Genomic DNA, 22,199 nt, shown 5'->3' on the forward strand with positions numbered 1-22,199 from the left:
GGGCCGTGACCTTGGCGGGAGGGGGTAAAATAGGGGAGGCGGCGGAGGAGGCAGCGCCACCCAGAGCCCCTCCCGGCCCCGGACCCCGCACGCCAGCCCTCGCTCTGCGCAGCGGGAGCGACGGCTGGCGCAAGGCGGCGCCCCCCGGGAGCCCCGCGCCGGGGCTGGGCTACAGGCGCAGCGCGCACCCCGCGGTCCACGGTGCTGAAACTGCTGCCCGGCTCCGGCGGCCGCCGCGGCGCGGGGCACAGGCTCGCCTGCCATTTGCTGCTGCTGTGACAGCGAGCAAGGGGAGCTGGGCTTGCCTGTTTTCTCCTCTTTGGCTGGTTGCTCTGGAGGCTTCTGCAGTTAGACTTTTACCCACAGTGACCCGGGTAAAATGGCCTGAAGGCTTGACCTCCCACTAGTTCTTGTTGCCGGGACATGTTGTGTGTCTTCTTGCAAAAAAATTAGGCAGGATTACCTCTGGACTTCCGAAGCGAAGTGGGGAGAAAGGAGAGCAGCCGGTGGCTGGCAGCGCAGGCAGGTGAAAGTAGGCGAAGCGTATACTCTGGCTGTGTGTGGGAGACCCGGGGGAATAGAGGAAACCATGTGCTGGAGAATGACAGCGGGAATGGGCCTCTCTGATGCGCTGCAGGTGGGGACACTAGACAGATACCTGGGAGAAAGTGTGCTACCCCGCCCCCCGCTCCCGCCCCCCAGGTGTTGCCTTTCCACCCTTTGGGGAAAACATCACTAAGTGCAGGTGCAAGTATTGGGAGAGAAGAGAACTCTGTCTTAGGGAAATGCTACCGATGAGTTTTTAGGGTGAGCATCAAACACTTCTCAAAACGAGTATCCAGAAAATGAAGTCAGCTCAAACGATAACCAAATGGCTATTTCTACCTGGAAGATTGTAATTTCTTATAATTCCTTGAGGGTATTATAGGTGTCAACTAATTTTTAAAAAAATCCATGTCCTGTGTCACTTTCTCCAGCCAGCCCCAGTTTGTAAGAACACGCCATGTGGGGTGGGTGTTGTGAATGATGACGATGAATCAGGGGAGTCCCCTAAGCACCACCACTGGGATCTCACTGAAGTCTCTCTAACCCTTTGCAGGGCACACTGATAATTCTCGTATCTGAGAGCGGACCAAGTTTTGAGCGACATGGCCCAGGGGAATAATTACGGACAGACCAGCAACGGGGTGGCAGATGAATCACCTAACATGCTGGTGTACAGAAAGGTAAGAATGTCTTCAGTTTCTTGGAAAACGGGAAACTTCTGGCTTTCTCGATGTTTTTCCTCTTCTAGATCAGAGTATGTATCAACTTTGTGGCCTTGTGGATTCCCCAAATCATCAGTGATTACGTACTGTATACGTGAAAGTGATCTAACATTCTCCAATGATGCATACGTGGAGAAACTCGTTGAAGTGAATGAGGCCTCCTCCCATGTTCCCTACTGGTTTTGCATAGATTGTTCTGTCATGAGCAATAACAGCAAATTTGGGCATTCCAGATATTTTGGTTGTTATACACATGATTTAGTGGCATCCATAATAATTTTAGAAGCTTTTTCTTATACTCACCTCTAAACATTTAGGTTATAATAACTGCATAAGCATATCACATTTTAGAAATAAAAATAGACCACTTTGCAGTTTTGTGGCAAGAGACAGAATGTGTCTGTGTAAATGTATGTGGTTTAATAATTTTGTTCTTAACTAGTCAATTCTAGTCTTTTTTTGTCTTAGCCTAAATTATTTTTTACTTTCTGTTACTTTTATGATTTGGGGTATTTATGAGTATTTATATTCTAGTGCCATATACCTATTAAATCATTAAATAATATCTATCTTGCAGAGTTACTTTTTTTTTTTGGCCACAAATAGGTTTGGCAGCCTTATACATTTAATAGCAATGCTACCAGCAACAAATTTTTAGACACTGAGCAACCATAATAAAGATGCATTTAAATATTGCATGTGCTTTCGAGTGGTTGCTTAGGCGACTTCACTCTGGTTATCATCAACAATCTTACTAAAATGAAGGATGCAGTATTCTTCTGCACCAATCATTTTTATTGCATTTTATAAATGATTTTTTTAAAGTATATTATCTGGAGTGCTTATTGAGCAATATTTCTTTGGTTAACACTCACATGGTAAAAAGGAAGTCATACTTTGAAACACCCCAAAATTGTTAAAGGTTTTAATTTGAGAGAAGCCCATTGAAGCGTTCAAGATGTTTGCATTTATCTCTTTTTCAGTAAGAGGATCAGAACTGATTATGAATAAAGATGAAAGACTATGTCCTACTTTAACCTGCACTAAATCAAAACTTTTCATTCATGTAGCCCAGAATCATTAAAAGGTAGTGATGAATATGTGTTTGAGGGAATATTGCTATGGCTTTAATGGAAAGATGCACAGGCGTCCTGGTACAATGTTAGCTGTTTGATTCTCTAGCCTTGGCGAACAGTACTATATTGTGTACTTATGAATGCATTTACATGTGTGTAAGATAAAACAGTATGATGGGAAAGAGAAATCAGAACCTAGTTGTCTATGTTAGTCTTAAAGCATTCCAAGTGCATAAATCAGGAAAATAATCCACTTGAGTTTAAATTACTAGTATTGTATTTTTAAGTTATTTGAATTAACTGGATACTTGTCTATTCTATTTAGAGTTGGTTTCGAGAAGAAATATTTTGGGGGGAGTTGGGTGGTTTTAAATGTCATAATATTTTGTATTTTTGGTAAGACTGAATATTGTAATATGCAAGCTGTGAGAATTCTGAATTCTATCTTATGGGTGTATACAATGTGAAGAGTTAGACTTTTGGTTGGAAAAATATAGTAGTAAGCTATTTCCGTTAGACTAAACAATTGTATTCCCTCTCTGTTTCCCTTTAAAAGATTAAGGACTGAGTAGATTGGACACCTAATAGTTATCTTCATTAGAAATAAACTAAATATGCAGCAACCCATGTGTGTCAGTCAGTTTGTTATTTTGAGAACAAATAAAATAAGAAGACAGGGCTTTTAGAAATAGTTATTTGACTGTTTAGTGTATCTGAGCCTCATATTGGTAATTTTGGGTTTACTCTATACCGTGTTGTATAGCATCAAATCGCCATTGATTTTGCTTTTAAGTTAACAGACTGTAATGATTTCAGGAAGAGAATGTACTACCTCGTTTTTTAAAAGCATGATTATTTTGTTGATAAAGCTTAGAACTGCTTGTGCTACTCATTTTTCCCTTCTTTTATTAGCTCTTTGCTTAGGATTAGTGACCACATATAACTTACTTCTCAAAGAAAGATTTTCCTGATAAATCATTATTGGAAAAAATAACTCCTTTCAGTAAATTTTACTCTTAATGCTTACCTATGGATTGTCTGTCTATTCTTATATTCTCTGAGCATTTGTTTTTTTGTTTTTCTTTGTGATAGAAATAACAATATATAAATAATATCAGATAATGTGTAAAGAGACACAGTGTCCTTGCTTGTTATTTGCTAGTTATCAGGTCAAACTGTCTATATCTGTGTGTAGACGTAGATCGGGACATCACATATTTCATGTGTCCATTAAGCTTCTATTTTTTCTGTTTTACATGGGCTTCCCATTCAATGTCTTCTCAGTAGAGGCCAAATTTCGATGTGAAGAACAACAAAATAATTGGAGAGGGGTGTTGGTTGAATATGTGTGTTAGGATATTTCAACTGCTCCACCTTCATAAAAGAATAAACACTAGATTACAATGCTTATTAATCAGGAAGTCAATCGAAGACTTAGAAAAAAACTTCAGTTCCAATAGGACATTGCTTAGTAACAGTGGAGAGAAAGGATAGAGAAATTGCTGTTCTCTCGACTCATGCCCATTTTCCCTTCTACTTCACTATTGAAGCATCATTCTTGAAAGTGTGTTCTGAACTGGGAGCATTCGTGGTGTTTTGCCTCCTCATGACACCTCCTGTTTACTTATTGCGTACGACTCTGAGGATTTACACACGCTCAAGATATGTATGTGCTGTTTTCATTTTATCTTCATAGGCTATTGGTTTCCAAAGTGGAAAACACAGAAAAGCTGGGATGTGTAAATTTCTTGTGTTTGTTTGATGTCTCTCTCGTTATCGCTATCCTCATACAAATTACAGGAGTTCCTCCAAATCACGGAAACATTCCAGGGATCTGTTTTCCATGGAGAAGTCCATAGGAATCTTATGGAAAAAATGTACAGTGGATAAAACTCTGATTGTTAAGGTAGAGTGGCTGTCACCCTATTGAAGGGCACAGGTGATAGTAATGCTGCTTCATGATCCGAATTAGGGTTGCTACTTGCAAGTCAGTCTTGGATGTTGGCTGGTGGGTTTTTGGCATAATACAGGGAGTCTCAATAGAGTTCATTTGATGTCAGAGACACAGTCTAAAAATCCGTATAGGCAAAGTATTTGCCTTCTCAGTTCTTCTATTTAGAGGGCTGTCTTTTTCATAAGCAGGTGATTAAATTACAATGGTTATGTTGTTTTATGTACTTGAGGACGTCTCATTTAAAAGCACATAAAATCTTGCGGCTTGACTGCTTTTATTCCTGGAACTTTTTAGGTCTCCTTCAGACAGGCCCCTAACTAGATTAGAACTAGAAGTCATCAACTGCCTTGGGAAAAAGAGACCCAACTAGCTCTAAGAGGTGTTGGATTCAGATCAGCTTCTTGAAGAATCTGTAGAGGTGATAAGTCAGAACTCAGTGTTATTTGGTGTTGATGGATCTTAAACAATACCCCCATTTTTGGTCGGCTTTGGTCAAAACTCTCCTTTGTGGGGGCAGCACTGGCCGTAAAGAACAACTGAGTACAAGGAGAGACACTTCAAATTTGGTGTCTGGCCAGCATGCTGTCCACTAGACAGTATACATCACTTTCAGTCCAGCAGCTGACATTCCTGCATTTGAAAAAGAGAATTTCTAGGGCACCTTGGAGCCAGAGCTTCAAATTGGCTGGAATGCTGGCTTGTCACTCGCAAGACTCCTCAAAATGCCCAATAATTTCTGATATTATTGCAGCAATCATTTATGCTCAAGCTGTCAGAAAAGAAAATGAAAATGTTTTCCTCATTCATTATCTTACTGCAGTAAACATGGTTTTGGAAATAGCAAACTTACCAAGTTCACTGTTCCTCCCCCATCTCCTTCTTCCCCTCACCTTTCTCCTACTCCCATTCTCTCCTCCATTCTCCTCTCCTGTCTCTTCATCCCTATATAGTCACTTGCTTTGCATTTGTTTGTTTTTATTTTTTTCTTTTTAAACCTGACTTAAAGTTGAAGACATAATTTGCACTGTTTATTTAGTCGTAAAGGAGGAAACAATGCCTTTTGGAGAAGAGAAGAGATGACAGCCTTGTCACCTGTGAAGCTGAGGTACCTGAATAAATCTTTCAAATATGGTATCATATGGTGGTAGTGGCAAAAGGTTATTATTTTAGGGTTAAGGTGGCTCCATTCTGTTTTTTTTTTTTAAGTCAAGGTCTTGCTCTGTTGGCCAGGCTGGAGTGCAGTAGTGCAATCATATCTCACTTTAACCTTGAACTCCTAGGCTCAAGCTATCTTCCCACCTCAGCCTCCTGAGTAGCTGGGACTCCAGGTGGGTGCCATGATGCTTGGCTAATTTTTTTGTTTTTTCTAGAGATGGGGTCTCACTATGCTGCCCAGGGTGGTCTTGAACTCTGGGGCTCAAGTGATCTTCCTCCCTCAGCCTCCCATACTGCTGAGATTACAGGCGTGAGCCATAGCACCCAGCCGTGACTGCTCGCTCCATTCTTGAAGACCAAGGCCAGACCACTGGCTTTTCTTATATGAGGTAACAGTGAGAGCTATCACCCAACCAGGAAGAGTACTTAAATGCTGATTGTCTTGACCTAAGCATTGTCTTTGAAAGCTACTTCTGAAGTCAACCTGTTCTGTGAGAGGAGACGTACTTGCCAGAAAGAGGAGTGACTTGATTTCTTCTTTGGAAGAGACTGGGCCACAGACATTAGTAGTCTCTCAGCGTTGAGCTAGCTGACATTTTCTACATTAACTCAGTGGATTTGTTGGTGCGGTACTGCCCATGTGGTCAACACTGAGGGTGTCGATATTTCTTGCCTAAGTCCCCGTTGCGAAAAATAATCTTTGACTTTTTTTTTTTTTTTTGAGATGGGTTTTCATTATATTGGCCAGCCTGGTCTTAAACTGTTGGGCTCAAGTGATCCTCCAGCTTTAGCCTTCTGAGTAGCTGGGATTATGGGCGTGCACCACCGTGCCTAAGTAGATCTTTAACATTTTTGAAATGTAGTAGTCTGAATCTGTCTGGGTTTGCTACATGTTAGCAGAGTGAGGAATATGTACAAGGGACAACAAGACAAAGACCCCTAGAAAAGGAAGGAATGTGTGTAAAAGATCATTGTGAAAAGCATGGTCCTTTTAAGCCCTCAGATTTCTAAATTAAGGGCTCAGATGGGAGGCAGGCACTGAGAGAAGTATCTTGCCATTTTTGAAGAAGTTTTAAATGGAGTGTCTTTTGTAAATCAGATTATTTGAAAGAAACTTTCTGGACCAAGGGATGTTGTCTACCCTAAACATATTCAGACCTGTTTTTTCCTCAGTGATACTAATACTGACGTGTGCCCTGAGATAAGATAGGACCATCATTGATATTTCCATGATGATATTTCTTGATGAGAAGTAGATAGAAGGATTTTATGAGTAATAATTTAATGATGAATTTTGCATAATAATTGAGTTTAGAGCCGGAGAGTCCTCCAGGGCTGAGCTCTTTCCTCACCAGTTGTTGTTTATCAGTGCTATTTGTGGGATTACGATAAGGATTTGTGGCCTGAATTTTATTTCTTTTATTTCCCACTTCCAATCTCCCTGAATCTAATTGAGCAGAGGAAAGTGCAAATGTGCAAAAGAGAAGTCCTCGAGGGATTTTATTACCTTCTAATAGCCTCTGTGGTTCTAGTGAGTGATGGAAAGCGGAGTATTTTTAGGAAGTGTGGGTGACAGAATGTGATCACTGCAGAGAACGTGGAAATATTTTGAATTTGGACAGTTTAGTGACTTTAATGTTAAGTCTCTTGGAAAACAGGATTGTGGAAAACAAGCAGCACAAATAATTGGCCCTTGCTTTCCACTCATGACAGTGATAAGGAGGCTTATGGATGTGAGGGTTACGCAGGCTTCTATCCTACTAAATATCAACCTAATTATAAAATAATTGTAAATGATAGAGTGGGTGCCCAGTTCCTTAGGAAACAAAGGCCCACTTCTTTCTGCCATTTGCCCACAGCAATGCAAATGTAACTCGGCTTCTTTTTAACACCCTTTTGTCTTGTGTCTAATTAACAAAAGACATTGGAACACTAACAGACAATCATGAACTCAATTCTAGCTCCATTGAAATTGCCACCTGGTCTCGACTAGAAAATATTTTGGCTGAGTGGCCTATCTAGAAAGATAAATTGTTATTTTGTCTTCTGGAAGAATATATAAGAAATGGCAATTTTATGAAATTAGCTGGGTTCCCAAAAAGTTTGAGAGCCTTCTTATCTTTGATCCTTTCTGGTGATTAACAAGTAAAAGTTTTCTTAAGGAGACAATGGGTGGAAATGGAGGAAGCATGTGTACTAGAATTGGGAAGTCTTGGTTTTAAATCTCAGCTCTGCCACTGTTTAGTTGTGTGGCTGTGGTTTGGCGACCTAACTCCTTTCTCTGCAGTTTTTTAAAATCCATAAAGTGATGAAACATAAAAAATGTTTTAATGTTTTCTTCATAGGGCTGTTTGATGCTAAAATGGGATAGCCTGGGGAAAGTGTCTTGCATAGAACCTAATCTATATTAGGTTTCCAATAAATGACTGCTGGTATAATTAATATTATTGTTGTCATTATTATCTTATTACTATCATTTAACAAAAAACTATTAAACATCCGGTATGTGCCAGGTAGGGTACCATATGCTACCATATTTTTTGATAATGAAAGAAAAGCGAATGTTTTCACTACCTCCAGTCATTTTTTTTCTGGTAGAATAAAGAGGGAGATTCTGTAGGATGCATTGGTAATACCATTTTTATGATACTTACAATGTCCTGTCTTATATTGTTTAGCCCTATGTAGCTAGCTTCCTCTACTCATTAATGGGAAAGTCTTTGGAGTCTTGTCTTGTATATCTTGGAAGTCTGCACAGCTCCTTGGATATTATGCAAGCTATATAAAGCCTTAGAATCCAGGAATTTCAGAGGTGAAAGGAAACTCAGAGTTTATCTACTTTTTCATTTTGCAGATTATGAAATTTAGGATCAGAGAAGTAACACAATTTGCCTGAAGTCACACAGCTTGAATTCAGGTCTTTATTGATTTGTCTTTCTGTGGCCTCTCTTTCTTTCTCTGTCAATAAATTCACTAAGACTTTGTGTTTGTAATTTAGTGTCAGTGAATAATCAGCATCCTGGTTGCTTCACGGACATCGTGGATTATACCAGGATGTCTAGTCAACCACTCTAAATAGATTAGATGCTTTTGTCCTCTGACCTGTAGTTTAGCTCTTGGAACCCCAGGAATGATAAGATTGGGAACTTAGTCTGACCTATTCTGGTGGTCGTTCTGTTCATATCTGATCTTAGATGGAAGTCCTAGATTTGATGCCTTATGGCGATGCAGTCCAATAGAACTTTCTATCATGACAGAAATGTTCTATGTGCCCACTGCCTACTATAGTAGCCACCTCCCACGTGAGGTAACTGAACACCTGAAATGTGGTGAGTGTTATTGAGGACCTGGATTTTAAATTATATTTACTTTTAATTAATTCAAATTTAACTAAAATTGTCTTGGTGGCTAGTGGCCATTGGATTGGACAGCACAGTGATAGGAAGTAAAGGAGTTTGAACAAATAGCATCCAGTCCAAGAAAAGAGATTTAAAAAATGCTATACTTAGCTTAACAATTGCATACAGTGCTTAAAACAAAGTAGAGCTCAACAAATGATTTTTTTTTTTTTTGAGAGAATACAACAAAAGTTTTAAAGGAAGACCACCGACCATGGCCTCGTAAGGAAATGGTAGATATCATGTAAATGACACTGAATACTTGGTTTATGACTTTTTTTCTCTTTTTTTGAAACTTTCAGTGGTCTGAAGTGAGTGGCTCTCCTAACATCAGATGACATAGGTTGTCTTTCAGTAAGACAAAGGCCTGCATGTACCATGAATGTACTGTGCAGGGTGTTTATGGGGCCTCAGATGATTTGTTAATGTTGAAAGTATTTCAATTCATCTCTATTTCATAGCATCTCAGAGATGTATCACAGCCACTCCAATTCCTAACAAGACTGAGCAAAAACCAGAAGCTTCTGGGTAAAAGGGATTTAAAGTGTTTAGAACTCTTTCTGAGAATTTTAAATTGAGCTATAAAAGGAATCTACTTTTTATAAGCTCCCTTCTCTTACCTGTGTATCTGAACTTCTAAAGGAGGACGATAGCCCATGCGGAGGTAGTAGTCACGAAGGGTCAAAGGACTCCGAGTCAGAAGAGCTGGATGTGAATTCTGACCCCACCCCTGAGTAGCTACGTAAGCCTGGGCATGTGTCTCAACCTCCCTAAGTGTCCTTGCAAAAGCCATCTTTGCAAAACACTTCCTGACCAAGTCTTTCTCTGCTTGCTGTGTGTCCCCATGGCTGTAGGTCATTTAGAAGCCCAGCTGACATGATTTCCCCCATTTACTCATTGCTAGAAGATGTCAAGAACAATACAAATCTACATGACCTTCATTGTCCACACAAAGCTCTCCATGTCAGCCAAACTGGTTTCGTAGAAATTTTTTTCTCTAGTACAGAAATCTATGGACATTTTTCGTTGTTAATACTTAAGATGGTGTATGCCAAAGGATTTTGAAGAAAATTTGATGCCTATAGAGAGAACAGATTCATACTAATATGGCTATTAACACATAATTAGTATTATTACAATGTTTTTTCTCTTTGAACTTTTGTAGGTGCGTTTGCTCTGGAAATCAATGTCATTTGTCACTGGTTCTAAATTTTATATTTGGTATTTTGTTTTTAGGCTTTTGATTGATTGTTAATTACTGAGTGCTTACTTACCATGTGCCAGGTCCATTTTGTATACGACTTGTTTTCTTTAAAATAATCTTCCGTATTGGTTATTAGTATTCTATTTTTCTAAAAAAAAAAAACCAGCTGAAAACCAACTTACGCAGACTGAATGACTTCCCAAGATTAGTGGCAGAACTGTCGAGCTATATGAGGCTGGAAACACCTGTTTTTCACTGCAGTGTCTCAGGACCTAGAAAAATGGCACAAAATAGGTGTCCTCAAATATTGGTTGCATAGATGCATGAATGAATGAATAAAATAGTGAATGAATGCCTGGTCCAAAGTTCCTACTCTTGCCTCTTTACTGTGTTGCTCTCTAGATAAATGAGTGAATGGACAGGACATTCAGAATTGAAGTCCATTCATTACATATGCACTTGGCCTTGGCTGTGTATGGGGTAGCTATGTATATGGTAAGCACTGATGATAGAATTTCGGACGGTGCAGACAGGTCTGAACCATCACAGAGCTTATTTTACCATGGCAAACACAGATGTCAAGCAACTCATCACAGGGTGATTAATGCCATGAAAGAGGAAGAACTGACTGATATAAGTTATTTATTTTTGGTTTTCTGGTTTCTAAAATAAATATTACGTTAACCTCCATTTTCTGTTGGCAGTTCTTTTTTTATCACATTTTATTTTTATTGCTCTCTGATAGCACATAATGTAATAGAAACACATATTTTAAGTATGTTTTACATTTGTATTGAAACTCTGCAAGTTGAAAAATAGAAACATTTAAGTATTTATTTTCTTTTATTTTTGAGATGGAGTCTCGTTCCATTGCCAGGCTGGAGTGCAGTGGCGCAATCTCGGCTCACTGCAATCCCCACGTCCTGGGTTCAAGTGATTCTCCTGCCTCAGCCTCCCAAGTAGCTGGGGTTACAGGTGTGCACCACCACGCCCGGCTAATTTTTTATATTTTAGTAAAGACAGGGTTTCACCATGTTGGCCAGGATGGTCTCGATCTCCTGACCTTGTGATCTGCCCACCTCGGCCTCCCAAAGTGCTGGGATTACAGGTGTGAGTCAATGTGCCTGGCCTTAAGTATTAAATTTTTTATTGTCATTTCTTGCTTCTTTGATTTGGAAATTGGAATTTGGAATTTTTTCTTCCCCAAGATGCCATGCGAGGCCTTGCAGTTTATATTTCATTAGTCTCTAATTCAATGTATCTTTTAAGTAGGAGCAATATTCATTTTACTCACTTTTATAATAGAAAAATAGGCGTTAAGAAATGTAGGTATTTCTGGATAAATATACAATCGTTAATATTTTCGATTGTACCTTTATAAAAACTCTTCTCAGGGAATTCTAGTATTCCACCTTCATGATTATATTTTAGTTTTCAATACAGTATCATGTCGTAGTACACTGTCTACCTTTTTAAACTTTTATTTTAAGTTCTGGGGTACATGTCCAGGTTTGATATATAGGTAAACCCATGTCATGGGGGTTTGTTGTACAGATTATTTCATCACTCAGTTATTAAGCATAGTTATAACCCAATAGTTACTTTTCCTGATCCTCTCCCCTCTCCCATCCTCCACCCTCCGATCGGCCTCAATGTGTGTTGTTCCCTTCTATGTGTCCATGTGTTCTCATGATTTAGCTCCCACTTATAAGTAAGAACATGCAGTGTTTGGTTTTCTGTTGCTGCATTAGTGTGCTGAGGATAATGGCCTCCAGCTACTTCCATGTTCCCACAAAAGACATGATCTTGTTCTTTGTTGTGGCTGCATAGTATTCCATGGTATGTATTTTTCTTTATCCAATCTATTATTAATGGGCATTTAGGTTAATTCCATGTCTTTGTTATTGTGAACAGTACTGCAGTGAACATTCGCATACATGTGTCTTTATAATAGAATAATTTATATTCCTCTGGGTATCTGAGTGCATAGCACAGTACCCAAGGTTTAACAGCCTGTGACACTTAGCAGGTGCTTAGTGAATGAACTAAATTGAGCTAAGCTCATGTTGAAACTCCTCGGGGATTTACTGTGACAGATGAGGCAAAGGTATTGATCATATCCCTTAAAAAACAAAATATCTCTTTTCATGGGTTCTCAATCAGGCTTTTCTAATTCTGACAACTCAGGACTGTTGAGGCTATCTAAACTGGCTAGCAAGAAAGAAGAAAAAAATACCCTTGTAATTCAAGAAATGTACTTGTTAAGCTGAAGGGCTTGTAGCCAGATTGTCTGGGTTAAAATGCACTTAACATCAATCCAGTTACTTTACCTCTTTGAGTCTGAGTTTCCACATCTGTAAAATGGGATATTGTTAGTATTACGTGAACAGTGCATGTAAAGCTTGTATAAGTAACAGTTCTTCAGTGTATGTTAACTGTTCATTATAATTGTCCAGAAAAGGAACATGGATTTCCCTACAAATGGAAGTGATAACATCTAAGGAATATTTTCTTTTAAAAAGTTTCTTCATCTTATTTTAGAATTTGCTGCTCTTCAGTGGCTTGATATTTTGTTCCAAACTGTTTTATATAGTAAATATAAAGCAGTATTTAAAATTTTTCGTTGTGGCATAGTTCAAACAAATACAAGAGTGGAGAAAAGAACATAAAGAACTTCCATGCACCTATCACATAGTGTCAACAATGACTCACCACAAGTAAATCTTGTTTCATTTCTGCTTCCCCACTTCCTCTATGCCCCAGTTGATTATTTTGAAGCAAATGCCATATATCATTTAGGACATAACTTTTTTAAGTATGTACATAAGGCACCTTTAAAGAAGATAAAGGTATATAAAAAGGTAAATAAAATTACTCTATGGTTTGTCTTGGGTCCTTAGGTTAGTGACACATCTTACTCAATGTGCTTTAATTTTTTTTTCATATTTACACAAAGAAGTCTATTGTTCTTTACTTTTTCTTTTTTTGTTTTTCTATTGTGGTAAAATATATATCATAAGACTTTAGCTATATTTAAGTGCAAGTTCAATGACATTAAGTACACTTCACATTCTTGTGTGACCATTATCACCATCCATCTCCAGAACTTAATCTTCCCAATCTGAAACTCCGTACCTGTTGGACAGTAATTTCCCGTTCCCCTACCATCCTCATTGCAATCAACATTTGACTTTCTGTCCCTATGAATTAAACTGCTCTAGGTACCTCATATAAGCAGAAACATGCAATATTTATCCTTTTATTCTGGCTTATTTCCCTAGCATAACATCCTCAAGGTTCATCCATGTTGTAACATGTGCCAGAATTTTTTCCTTTTTAAAGGCTGAATGATATTCCTTTGAATGTATTTACTGCATTTTGTTTATTCATTTAACAACGGGCAGTTGGGATACTTCTACCCTTGACTATTGTATATAATAGTGCGGTGAATATGGATATACAAATATCTGTGTTGAGTCTCTGCTGTCAGTTCTTTTGGTGTACACCCAAAAGTGGGATTGCTGGATCACCTGGTAATTGTACTTTTAATTTTTATTTATTTTATTTTATTTTATTTATTTATTTTTTTTTTTTTTGAGACAGAATCTCGCTCTGTGGCCCAGGCTGGAGTGCAGTGGCGTGATCTTGGCTCACTGCAAGCTCCGCCTCCCAGGTTCATGCCATTCTTCTGCCTCAGCCTCCCGAGTAGCTGGGACTGCAGGCGCCCGCCACTACGCCTGGCTAATTTTTTGTATTTTTAGTAGAGACGAGGTTTCACCGTGTTAGCCAGGACGGTCTTGATCTCCTGACCTTGTGATCCGCCTGCCTCTCAAAGTGTTGGGATTACAGGCGTGAGCCACCGCGCCCAGCTTGTACTTTTAATTTTTTGAATTTTTTGAGGAACTGCCATACCGTGTTCTCCAGTGGCTGCACTGTTTGACATCTCCACCAGCAGTACACAGAGGTTCTGATTTCTCCACATGCTCACCAACACTTGCTATTTTCTGTTTCTTTGGTAATAGTCATCCTAATGGATGTGAAGTGGTATCTCATTGTGATTTTGATTCACATTTCCCTAATGATGGAGCATTTTTTCAAGTGCTCATTGGCATTTATATATATTCTTTGGACAATCTATCAGCTTTTAAAGGCAGGTCGGATTGTCTGCAGTTAGGAAGGGCTTTGGTCTATGGACTGCACAACCACTAAGATTTCTGTCTACCCAAAACTCTGTTGACATTTTGTTGAAATTTCTGAGCTAGCTTTTGATCATGGGGAGGTCTTTAAAGTCTTTGTAAATTTTGTAATTGCTTTTTACATTTGCTTACTAGCTCACTATCCACTGAGGAAAGATGAACTCATCTTTCCTCAAAGGCTAATTTGCAATTTCATTAGCAATTGAAATAATCTCATGGAGCACCCATTTGACCTTATCAGGGTAACTAATGTTACTCTCATTTACTGAGATCTCCTTCATTGCCACTGGACATTAAAATAGCATGTGCTAAATCTCTGGCTAAGGATAATATTTTTAGCTGCTGGTGTGCTGATGGGCCTAATATTTTCCTATTCCTGCTTTTATAGTGAGATTTTTATATTTCCTCTTTCCCATAGGACTGTTATTTCTAGCTGACTAATATCCAGGTAGTATAAGAATTGAAGAGTACCAGAGACCAGGTGTGGTGGCTCATGCCTGTAATCCCAGCACTTTGGAAGGCTGGGACGGGCAGATCACTTGAGGTCAGGAGTTTGAGACCAGCCTGGCCAACATGGTGAAGCCCCGTCTTTACTAAAAATATAGAATTAGACGGGCGTGGTGGTACGTGCCTGTAATTTCAGCTACTCGGGAGGGTTCTGAAGCAGAAGAATTGCTTGAACCCGGGTGGTGGAGGTTGTAGTGAGCTGAGATTGCACCACTGCATTCCAGCCTGAGTGACAGAGTGAGACCCTGTCTCAAAAAAAAAAAAAAGAGTTGAAGAGTATCTGCTTGTACCTGTGTGGATTTGAATATTTGAATCCAGGCTCTCTCGCTAACCAGCTGTATAAATTGGTCAAGTTACTAAACCTCTTCAAGGCTCACTTTCCCTATCTGCAAACTGGGGTAGTAACAGTACCTGCCTTAGAGTTGCTATGGTGATTAAATGAGCAAAGGCTTAGTACAGGACCTGGCACACAATAAATACGCAGTGTTAGCCATTGTTACTGGGTTTGTCTGTTTCCCTGTCTTTCTCTCTTTCTCTCTCTTTCCCTCTCTCCTTCCTTCCCTTTTACTTCCTTTCTTCCTTCCTTTTCCATCTTCTCCTTCCCCTTTTCCATCATTTTCAGTCTTAATAGTTTAAAGGACAAGAAGCGGGTAAACTCCGTATAGCTTTTTACACTGAACATTTTAGTTTTAGTAAATATGACAAATTATGTTTTTCATTTTACCAAGTATTTTACATGTATGTATATATATTCCCATTTATATATGAAAACCTGTGGACTTGTTATTAATTATTTTCACTTTACAGATGACTGTTATGGAGGCTCAGTGACTTTTCCACAACATACCGAGTAAGTTGCAGACCTGGGACTCACATTGTTCAAGATAATCTTCGACAAGTCACTTTCTCTCTCTCTGAGCCTCCATGGGAAGTAGGGATAATAATTTCTGCTTCACAATGATGATGTAAGGATTAAATTCAATGACAGAAGAAACCAAATCATTTCTCCCATTTCGTGATTGTGTAACTGGGGTGGAATATCTCCATGAGCTTTTGTGTTTTAATATGGAAAATCAGGATCACATAAAAATAGGGCTTGATGTCCTCCAGATGATGGTTAAATTTGAATACAGTTTCTCCTACTGAATAATGCTGCCTAGATGGTGCCCCCCGTTTCAGAGACCTTTGTGGCAGTCCCAGTCCTGTAAGAGGATTTCTAACTCCCTGCTAAAATAGCCTGTTTGCCTTTTGTTCTCTTTCTGTGTAACTCCTTCTGTCACCAGTGCTGTTACTCTTGGCTTCATCTCTCTCTCCTTTACTTTCTTACTTCTATTTTTCTCCAAATTCAGCCTCTACTTCTCTGAGTCACTATCTAGTGTTTTTTTTTCTTCTAATTTATTTTTCTTTTATCATCTTTCCATTTGAATGTTTCTCTTACCTTTTGCTTATTCTTATCTTTCCATCCTTAGCTTTCAGGGTTTTAGTTTGAATGAAACCTCAATCATTGACCCTTTTGGGTGATGATAGTGATGAAGCTTAATTAAGAAAAATATTACGATAAGAGTACAGTGAGAATAAATTCAGTTTTAGTTGTTTTAGATCTAGGAAATAACTGCTTTTGGAGTTTTCAGATGGGGCAAGCTACCCATAGCTCCTGAAGAATCTTATAAATGCTTTAAGGAATATCCCAGACGCTGTCAGAATTATTTTATTATTATTTTCTTTCTTTGGCTTTGTTTAGTTTCCCCATCCTTTTATTCCCAATGCACTTAAGTTTGGACAGCATTAGTGACTATAGAGCATTCCCTCTATTCTGAGGGTAAGAAGAGAGATGTATTTGATTATAACCAGAAAAGTTACCATTCACTTAGTTTTGTGTGAAAAGATGATTTCAACTAGCTCTCTCCTTTCACCTGAAACCTTAGGCAGTTATGCATTCTTTTCATAATATTTCTTTTAATCGATGTGGTGTGGCTTAGTATTAAGTTTTAGTACAGATCATTAGGGATGGGAATTTGAATGGATTCCAACAGACGCAATTTATCTGTTGGAAATAGGTTCTAACTCTCCTCATTAACTAGAATTATCTACATCCTTAAAACACATGTGATGGTCTTGCCCTGAAAGTTTATTAGAAACAAATTAATTTACTTGCTCTGTATTGATTTGACTCAAAGCTCACTGTCAATTTATAAAACTGTGATAAACCTTTCTGTCCTTGGTATTTTTCCCTCTTTTTCTGTAGTAATGGCACTCACCATTTATCTAGGCACATGGTCATCAGAATAAAGATTATATCTCCTAGGCTCCTACACAGCTAGGCATGGCAAGATGATGTATTCCAGCCAATGGGATGTGAACAGCTGGAATGTGATATTCAGAAAGTGCTCTTAAAAAAAGGGCATGTACCTTTCTTTTTTTTTTTCTTTTGTATTTTTTGCTGGCTAGAATGCAATCATCTTGGCCAGGATATAAAAGCTGAGAGTTCACGATGGTAGAACAACAATGGTCCCTGATGATTACAGGGTCAACATACCTGACCTGCCTACATAAACTTCTTTGCTACAGAAAAATTGCTTATATTTTCTTTAAGATATTACAATCTGTGTTTTCTGTCACTTGCATCCAAAACGAATTTTAACCAATTCAGCATCCATATCCAGTGCCTTTTAAGAACAATCTATTTGCTCTCTAGGAATAAATTTCCTTTAACAACTTAAAAGTACTTATTGCATCATAGGTTTTCATGTTTCCTTTAAACAACTTAACAGCGAGACTCTGACTTTGATTAATTATGCATATGGTTCAATTTAATGTAGCAAACATTTATCGAATAATTATTGTATGCAAGGCCTATTCACAGTAGCAAAGACATGAAATCAACCCAAATGCCCATCAGTGATAGACTGGATAAAGAAAATGTGGTACATATACACCATGGAATACTATGCAGCCTTCAAAATGAAGGAGATCATGTCCTTTGCAGGGGCATAGATAGAGCTGGAAGCCATCAATCTCAGCAAACTAACACAGGGACAGAAAACTAAACACTGCATGTTCTCAATTATAAGTGGGACTGAACAATGAGAACACATGGACACAGGGAGGGGAACAACACACACTGGGGCCTGTTGGGGTTGAGGGAGAGAGAGCATCAGGATAAATAGCTAATGCACATTGGGCTTAATACCTAGGTGATGGGTTGATAGGTGCAGCAAACCACCATGGCACACATTCACCTGGGTAACAAATCTGCACATCCTACATGTGTATCCCAGAACTTAAAAAAAATTATTATGTGCAAGGCAATTTACTAATAGCAACTGGGGATAAAGAATCAGTGATGATGATAATATATTCTTTAGCAGAGTACTGTACAATCTCGAGATTGAAGGACAAACAGATTTACAAGTAATTTCCAGTATATATATATATATGATATAAGATATAAACATATATTTGTATATAATATACTATATATATATATGTCTTATAACAACCTCATAGAATTAATAGGATAGTTATTCAAGTTTTTAAAATTGCCATTTTCCTACAGTGAAAGCCTGGAAAGGTTGTCATTTGCCCATGTCAAAGAATAAATGCAAATGACAATGTTCTGATTCATTATACTGCCAGCTCAGTATGCTAGGGGTAAGAGGAAACAATTTTTAAAAAAATATTTGAGCTTATTTTCTTACCCTGGAAATTGGTTCCTCATGTGACAGGTTCTGTAGCTGAAGAAGCTTTTCTTGTAATGTCTTTGCTTGCTTGGAAGTTTAGCTGATTTAAAATGGAATGCTTTTACATAATAAAGCAAAAGCTGCTTAAAGTTGTAGAGACAGGCCAGTACTGGATAGATTTATTTCAATGCTATATTGGATACACTATTTTATGTTTAGAATCATTTGGTTTAGCATATTTATGAAAAGCAGTATGAATTTCTCCCCTTGGTACTATCTTTGGTGGAAATTGTACATTCTTAACCATGGAGATGAGTTCCTCCTGAGCTGGATTTTAACGGTCAAATAAGCACATCAATTTGTGGTGCCTCAATATATAAAAAAATCCACACAACAAAGCAAACTATGAGCATTTCTACCATCACATAATGCATGTATTCTTTTAAAATCTCACATTCTGAAAATCGCTCACTAAAATAACTGACGTTTTGAGGAAAATAGAATTGGAACAGATCACTCAAAACATTTTCAACACTCGAAACATTTAACGTTATAATTAAGCACTAACCAAAACAATAGTGAGCTTATGAGAAATACTAGCACAATTATAAGAACATGTTAGTGTCCCTACAAATAAATAATCCAGTAAATAAAAGAGTTTACCTTTGAAATTGAAGGCGAAGGTAGGTTGGCAGAAGAGTGTGTATGGAAGTACTGAGTTGCCTGAATTATGAAAACGAAGTCGGAGGGGCATTGGCACCAGAATTTGCAGGTGGAGGAGCAGTGACAGGCTTAGTATAAAATGGTTCTGGCTCCTTCTTGAGTGTTTGCTTGTTTGTTTTGTGCACTGAAATGTGCAATAAATACTTTTGAAACCGTGCATTTAGCGAGATGGAGCCAAGAGGAAGAGCGTGGTATAATGGGCAGCATGTTCAGTACTGTATCTCTGCGTGACTTGTCCCTCCTCCTAGCTGTGTGTGTTTTGTGTTCAGCTGCTGTGTCTTGGTGGCACAACATACAGTATGCCAAGAAAAACTGTGCAGGAACCAATGGGGCTTCCATGTTGGACTATGGTGATTCCCTGATTTCCCAATTGTGTGGGGTGTAATTCTTGCTACAGCACTATACTCTGGTAGAACACACTGTGCACTAAACGACTGTCCAACTTCTGGTTGTTCAACTGGAGAGGCCGTTCAAGACAGGGCAAGAAACAAAATGAGTGTGTTTGAACTAAGGATGGTACAAGGATAAGAGGCATGAACAATGGAGTACAGAATGGTAGAAAAGGGAAAATAAATGTTTTGAGAACCCATCTGATGCCAGATTTTATTTTGTTTGGTTTTCCTAACAGTCCAGTAAGGTGAGTGTCGTCTCTCCATGCTACAAATGAGGAAAACAAGGCCTAGAAAGCGTAAGGATTTTGCCCAAGATCACACAGATGGAAAATGGTGGTGTCAAGATTTGAAATCCAGCCTGCCTAACTCCACATCTTGTTTTTCTCTAAGCTATACCAAACTACTTCCCTACTGGGTTGGAATATGGAATCTGAAACCCATGTGTTTAAGGCAGTGAGCAACCAGTCTGTGGCTTTGTGAACTTGACTGAGTCTTTTAAACTCTCTGAGCCTCTTTATCTTCACGTATGAAGGTGCCAGGAATATCCTATTCCAGAGAATTATTGTGACAACTGTGATGAGTTACATACAATTGCTTCATAAATGTTCAAACATTATACAAGCAATAAGGCGTTTTATTTTCCCTCCACAAAACTTCCACTTCTTTACATTAAAAATGATAATAAATAACGTTGAAGATTATAGGGTTAATCATTTATGTAATTCTAAGAAAGAAAAGAGTTTCTGCAATGGGGCAAAGATATTTGGTTCCAAAACAAAGTACATCTGTGTGTTAAGAAAGCCGAAGGAGGAAGCACGAGTTACAGCTGCAGACGCTGTTGAAATTTAACCATAAAACCAAACAGGTGGTGAGTCATTCAATCCTGTCCTAGGGTTTCTGCAGAAGCAATAATATTTCTGTCTGGATTCCTATATTTTAGGGATTATCCTTCTCTTAGTTTCTACTTCCTCCCCTTCTTTCACATACATCCTATGATTGAATATTTCAAAATATTAAGAATGTGTGGAGGTGGCATGCTCTGCAAATATATTTTGTAAGATCTAGGTAGTCATATGGTTACATGGTTACATAGCCTCAGGAAGGCTTAGGGCTGAATGAAGTCTGATGATGCCTCTTAGAAGTTGGACACTCTGTACAGCATTTCCTTTCTTAGTTCTACTGTGAAATGTGGCTCTAAAGCTAATCTGATGTGCCATCAAAATATTTTAGCCTCTCTGTTCCTCAGATAATTTTGGTTATACCAAGGCTATGTAGAAAAAGTGGTCTGGGATAAGAATCTTGCTACTAGTACTTATCTTTAAAAGAAACTTCATAAAAAATGTTGGATGCTATAAAAAAAAAAGAAGCAATCATAATTACACTACTCTAACATAACAACTCTAAAATATTTGATTAGTTCTTTTATATAGTGAAACATACACACATACACACACACACACACACTCATATCAGCAGTATATCAGTGGTGGTGCACTAGAGCCAGTTTAGACAGTTTTGTATATCTCCCTGAATCCACAGCCCCATATTGATGTTGAAAAATTGAAATTAGCTATGGTAGGAGTATTTATATCATGGGAATTGGCAAGTGCTATATAAATCAAGGCTCCTCCACAGGCCCTGGAAAACTGGTTGATGAAGAGCATCTACCAGCACATCACTCTGCGTGTGTGTGTGTGTGTGTGTGTGTGTGTGTGTGTGTGTTAAAATCTTTTGAGCTCTTTAAGAACAGAATCTCTCTGTGATTTTTGTGTGTTCCAATAGGACCAACACATCACTTGATAAATTTAGTGGATATTTATTAAATGCCTGACAGATTAAAGAATGTATGAAGGAAGAAAGGGTTAGAACTGTGGATAACATTTTAACAACAGATTTGATACATTGGTTGACTAATATTTTATTAATAAGTAGTTCCTCAAACCCAGAGAAAAGTGGCAGTTTTGCAGTTTGCTGTGGAACTTGTTTAATTAATACAAATTGTTTTTTCTCCAATTCCAGGATCATTAAACATCCATTTAATTGCCCACAGAGTTGAAAGTACATAGGACTAATCCAAAGAGCCTGGTCTTGATATTATTACTAGGGGCTTGATTTGGACATTCTGTTGAATCTTAATTCTTAACTTTGTGAAATGTTCATGTATCTCTGTGTGTGAAAGGGATATAGTGGATGTAAGGATCATGCTAAGTTCTTAAGATACCATTTAGGGTGCTGGAATAACTTCTTCTTCTCCCATGTAACTTAGGAGATATAATTCATCTCTCAAGGTTACAGACTCCCCTTTACAAGTGGGATCAGTCTATAGTTTCTTACTGTGCTGTTTTGATTTTACTTGGTTTAGCCCCACTTATTAGTGTGGAGATTGGAATAATCAATGTGCAGGAAATTAATTGCCCCATGGATATTATTTTTGATTGTTTAGAATATTAAACTGGCAGAACCCAGTGCCCTTGCCTGCTGATTGTTAATGACTTCTAATATGTCAGAATTTAATGATGCTTGCAGAAATAAATATTTGGTTTATTCCGTATTCACGTTTATTTAAAAAGTCTTTGTGTAACACAATTAATGATTCTTGAAGGGATTCTGTAACTAGAATTACTGATGGGATCTTTTGCCAAGAGA

General features: G+C 38.3%; 1 protein-coding gene across 5 annotated transcripts in view; it reads left to right on the forward strand.

The window, feature by feature from the left end:
• The first annotated feature begins 1,103 nt into the window (after positions 1 to 1,103).
• Positions 1,104 to 22,199, forward strand: part of RGS7 (regulator of G protein signaling 7) — a 583,411-nt gene continuing 562,315 nt past the window's right edge. For all 5 annotated transcript variants that reach the window (XM_017847811.1, XM_017847810.1, XM_017847812.1 and 2 more), the window contains exon 1: positions 1,104 to 1,226. In XM_017847811.1, coding sequence (XP_017703300.1) covers positions 1,149 to 1,226 — 78 coding nt within the window. In that variant the 5' untranslated portion in view covers positions 1,104 to 1,148. The remainder of the gene's footprint in view (positions 1,227 to 22,199) is intronic.

This window comes from Rhinopithecus bieti, unplaced genomic scaffold, assembly GCF_001698545.2.
Source record: "Rhinopithecus bieti isolate Rb0 unplaced genomic scaffold, ASM169854v2 scaffold_28016, whole genome shotgun sequence".
NCBI classification, from domain to species: Eukaryota; Metazoa; Chordata; class Mammalia; order Primates; family Cercopithecidae; genus Rhinopithecus; species Rhinopithecus bieti.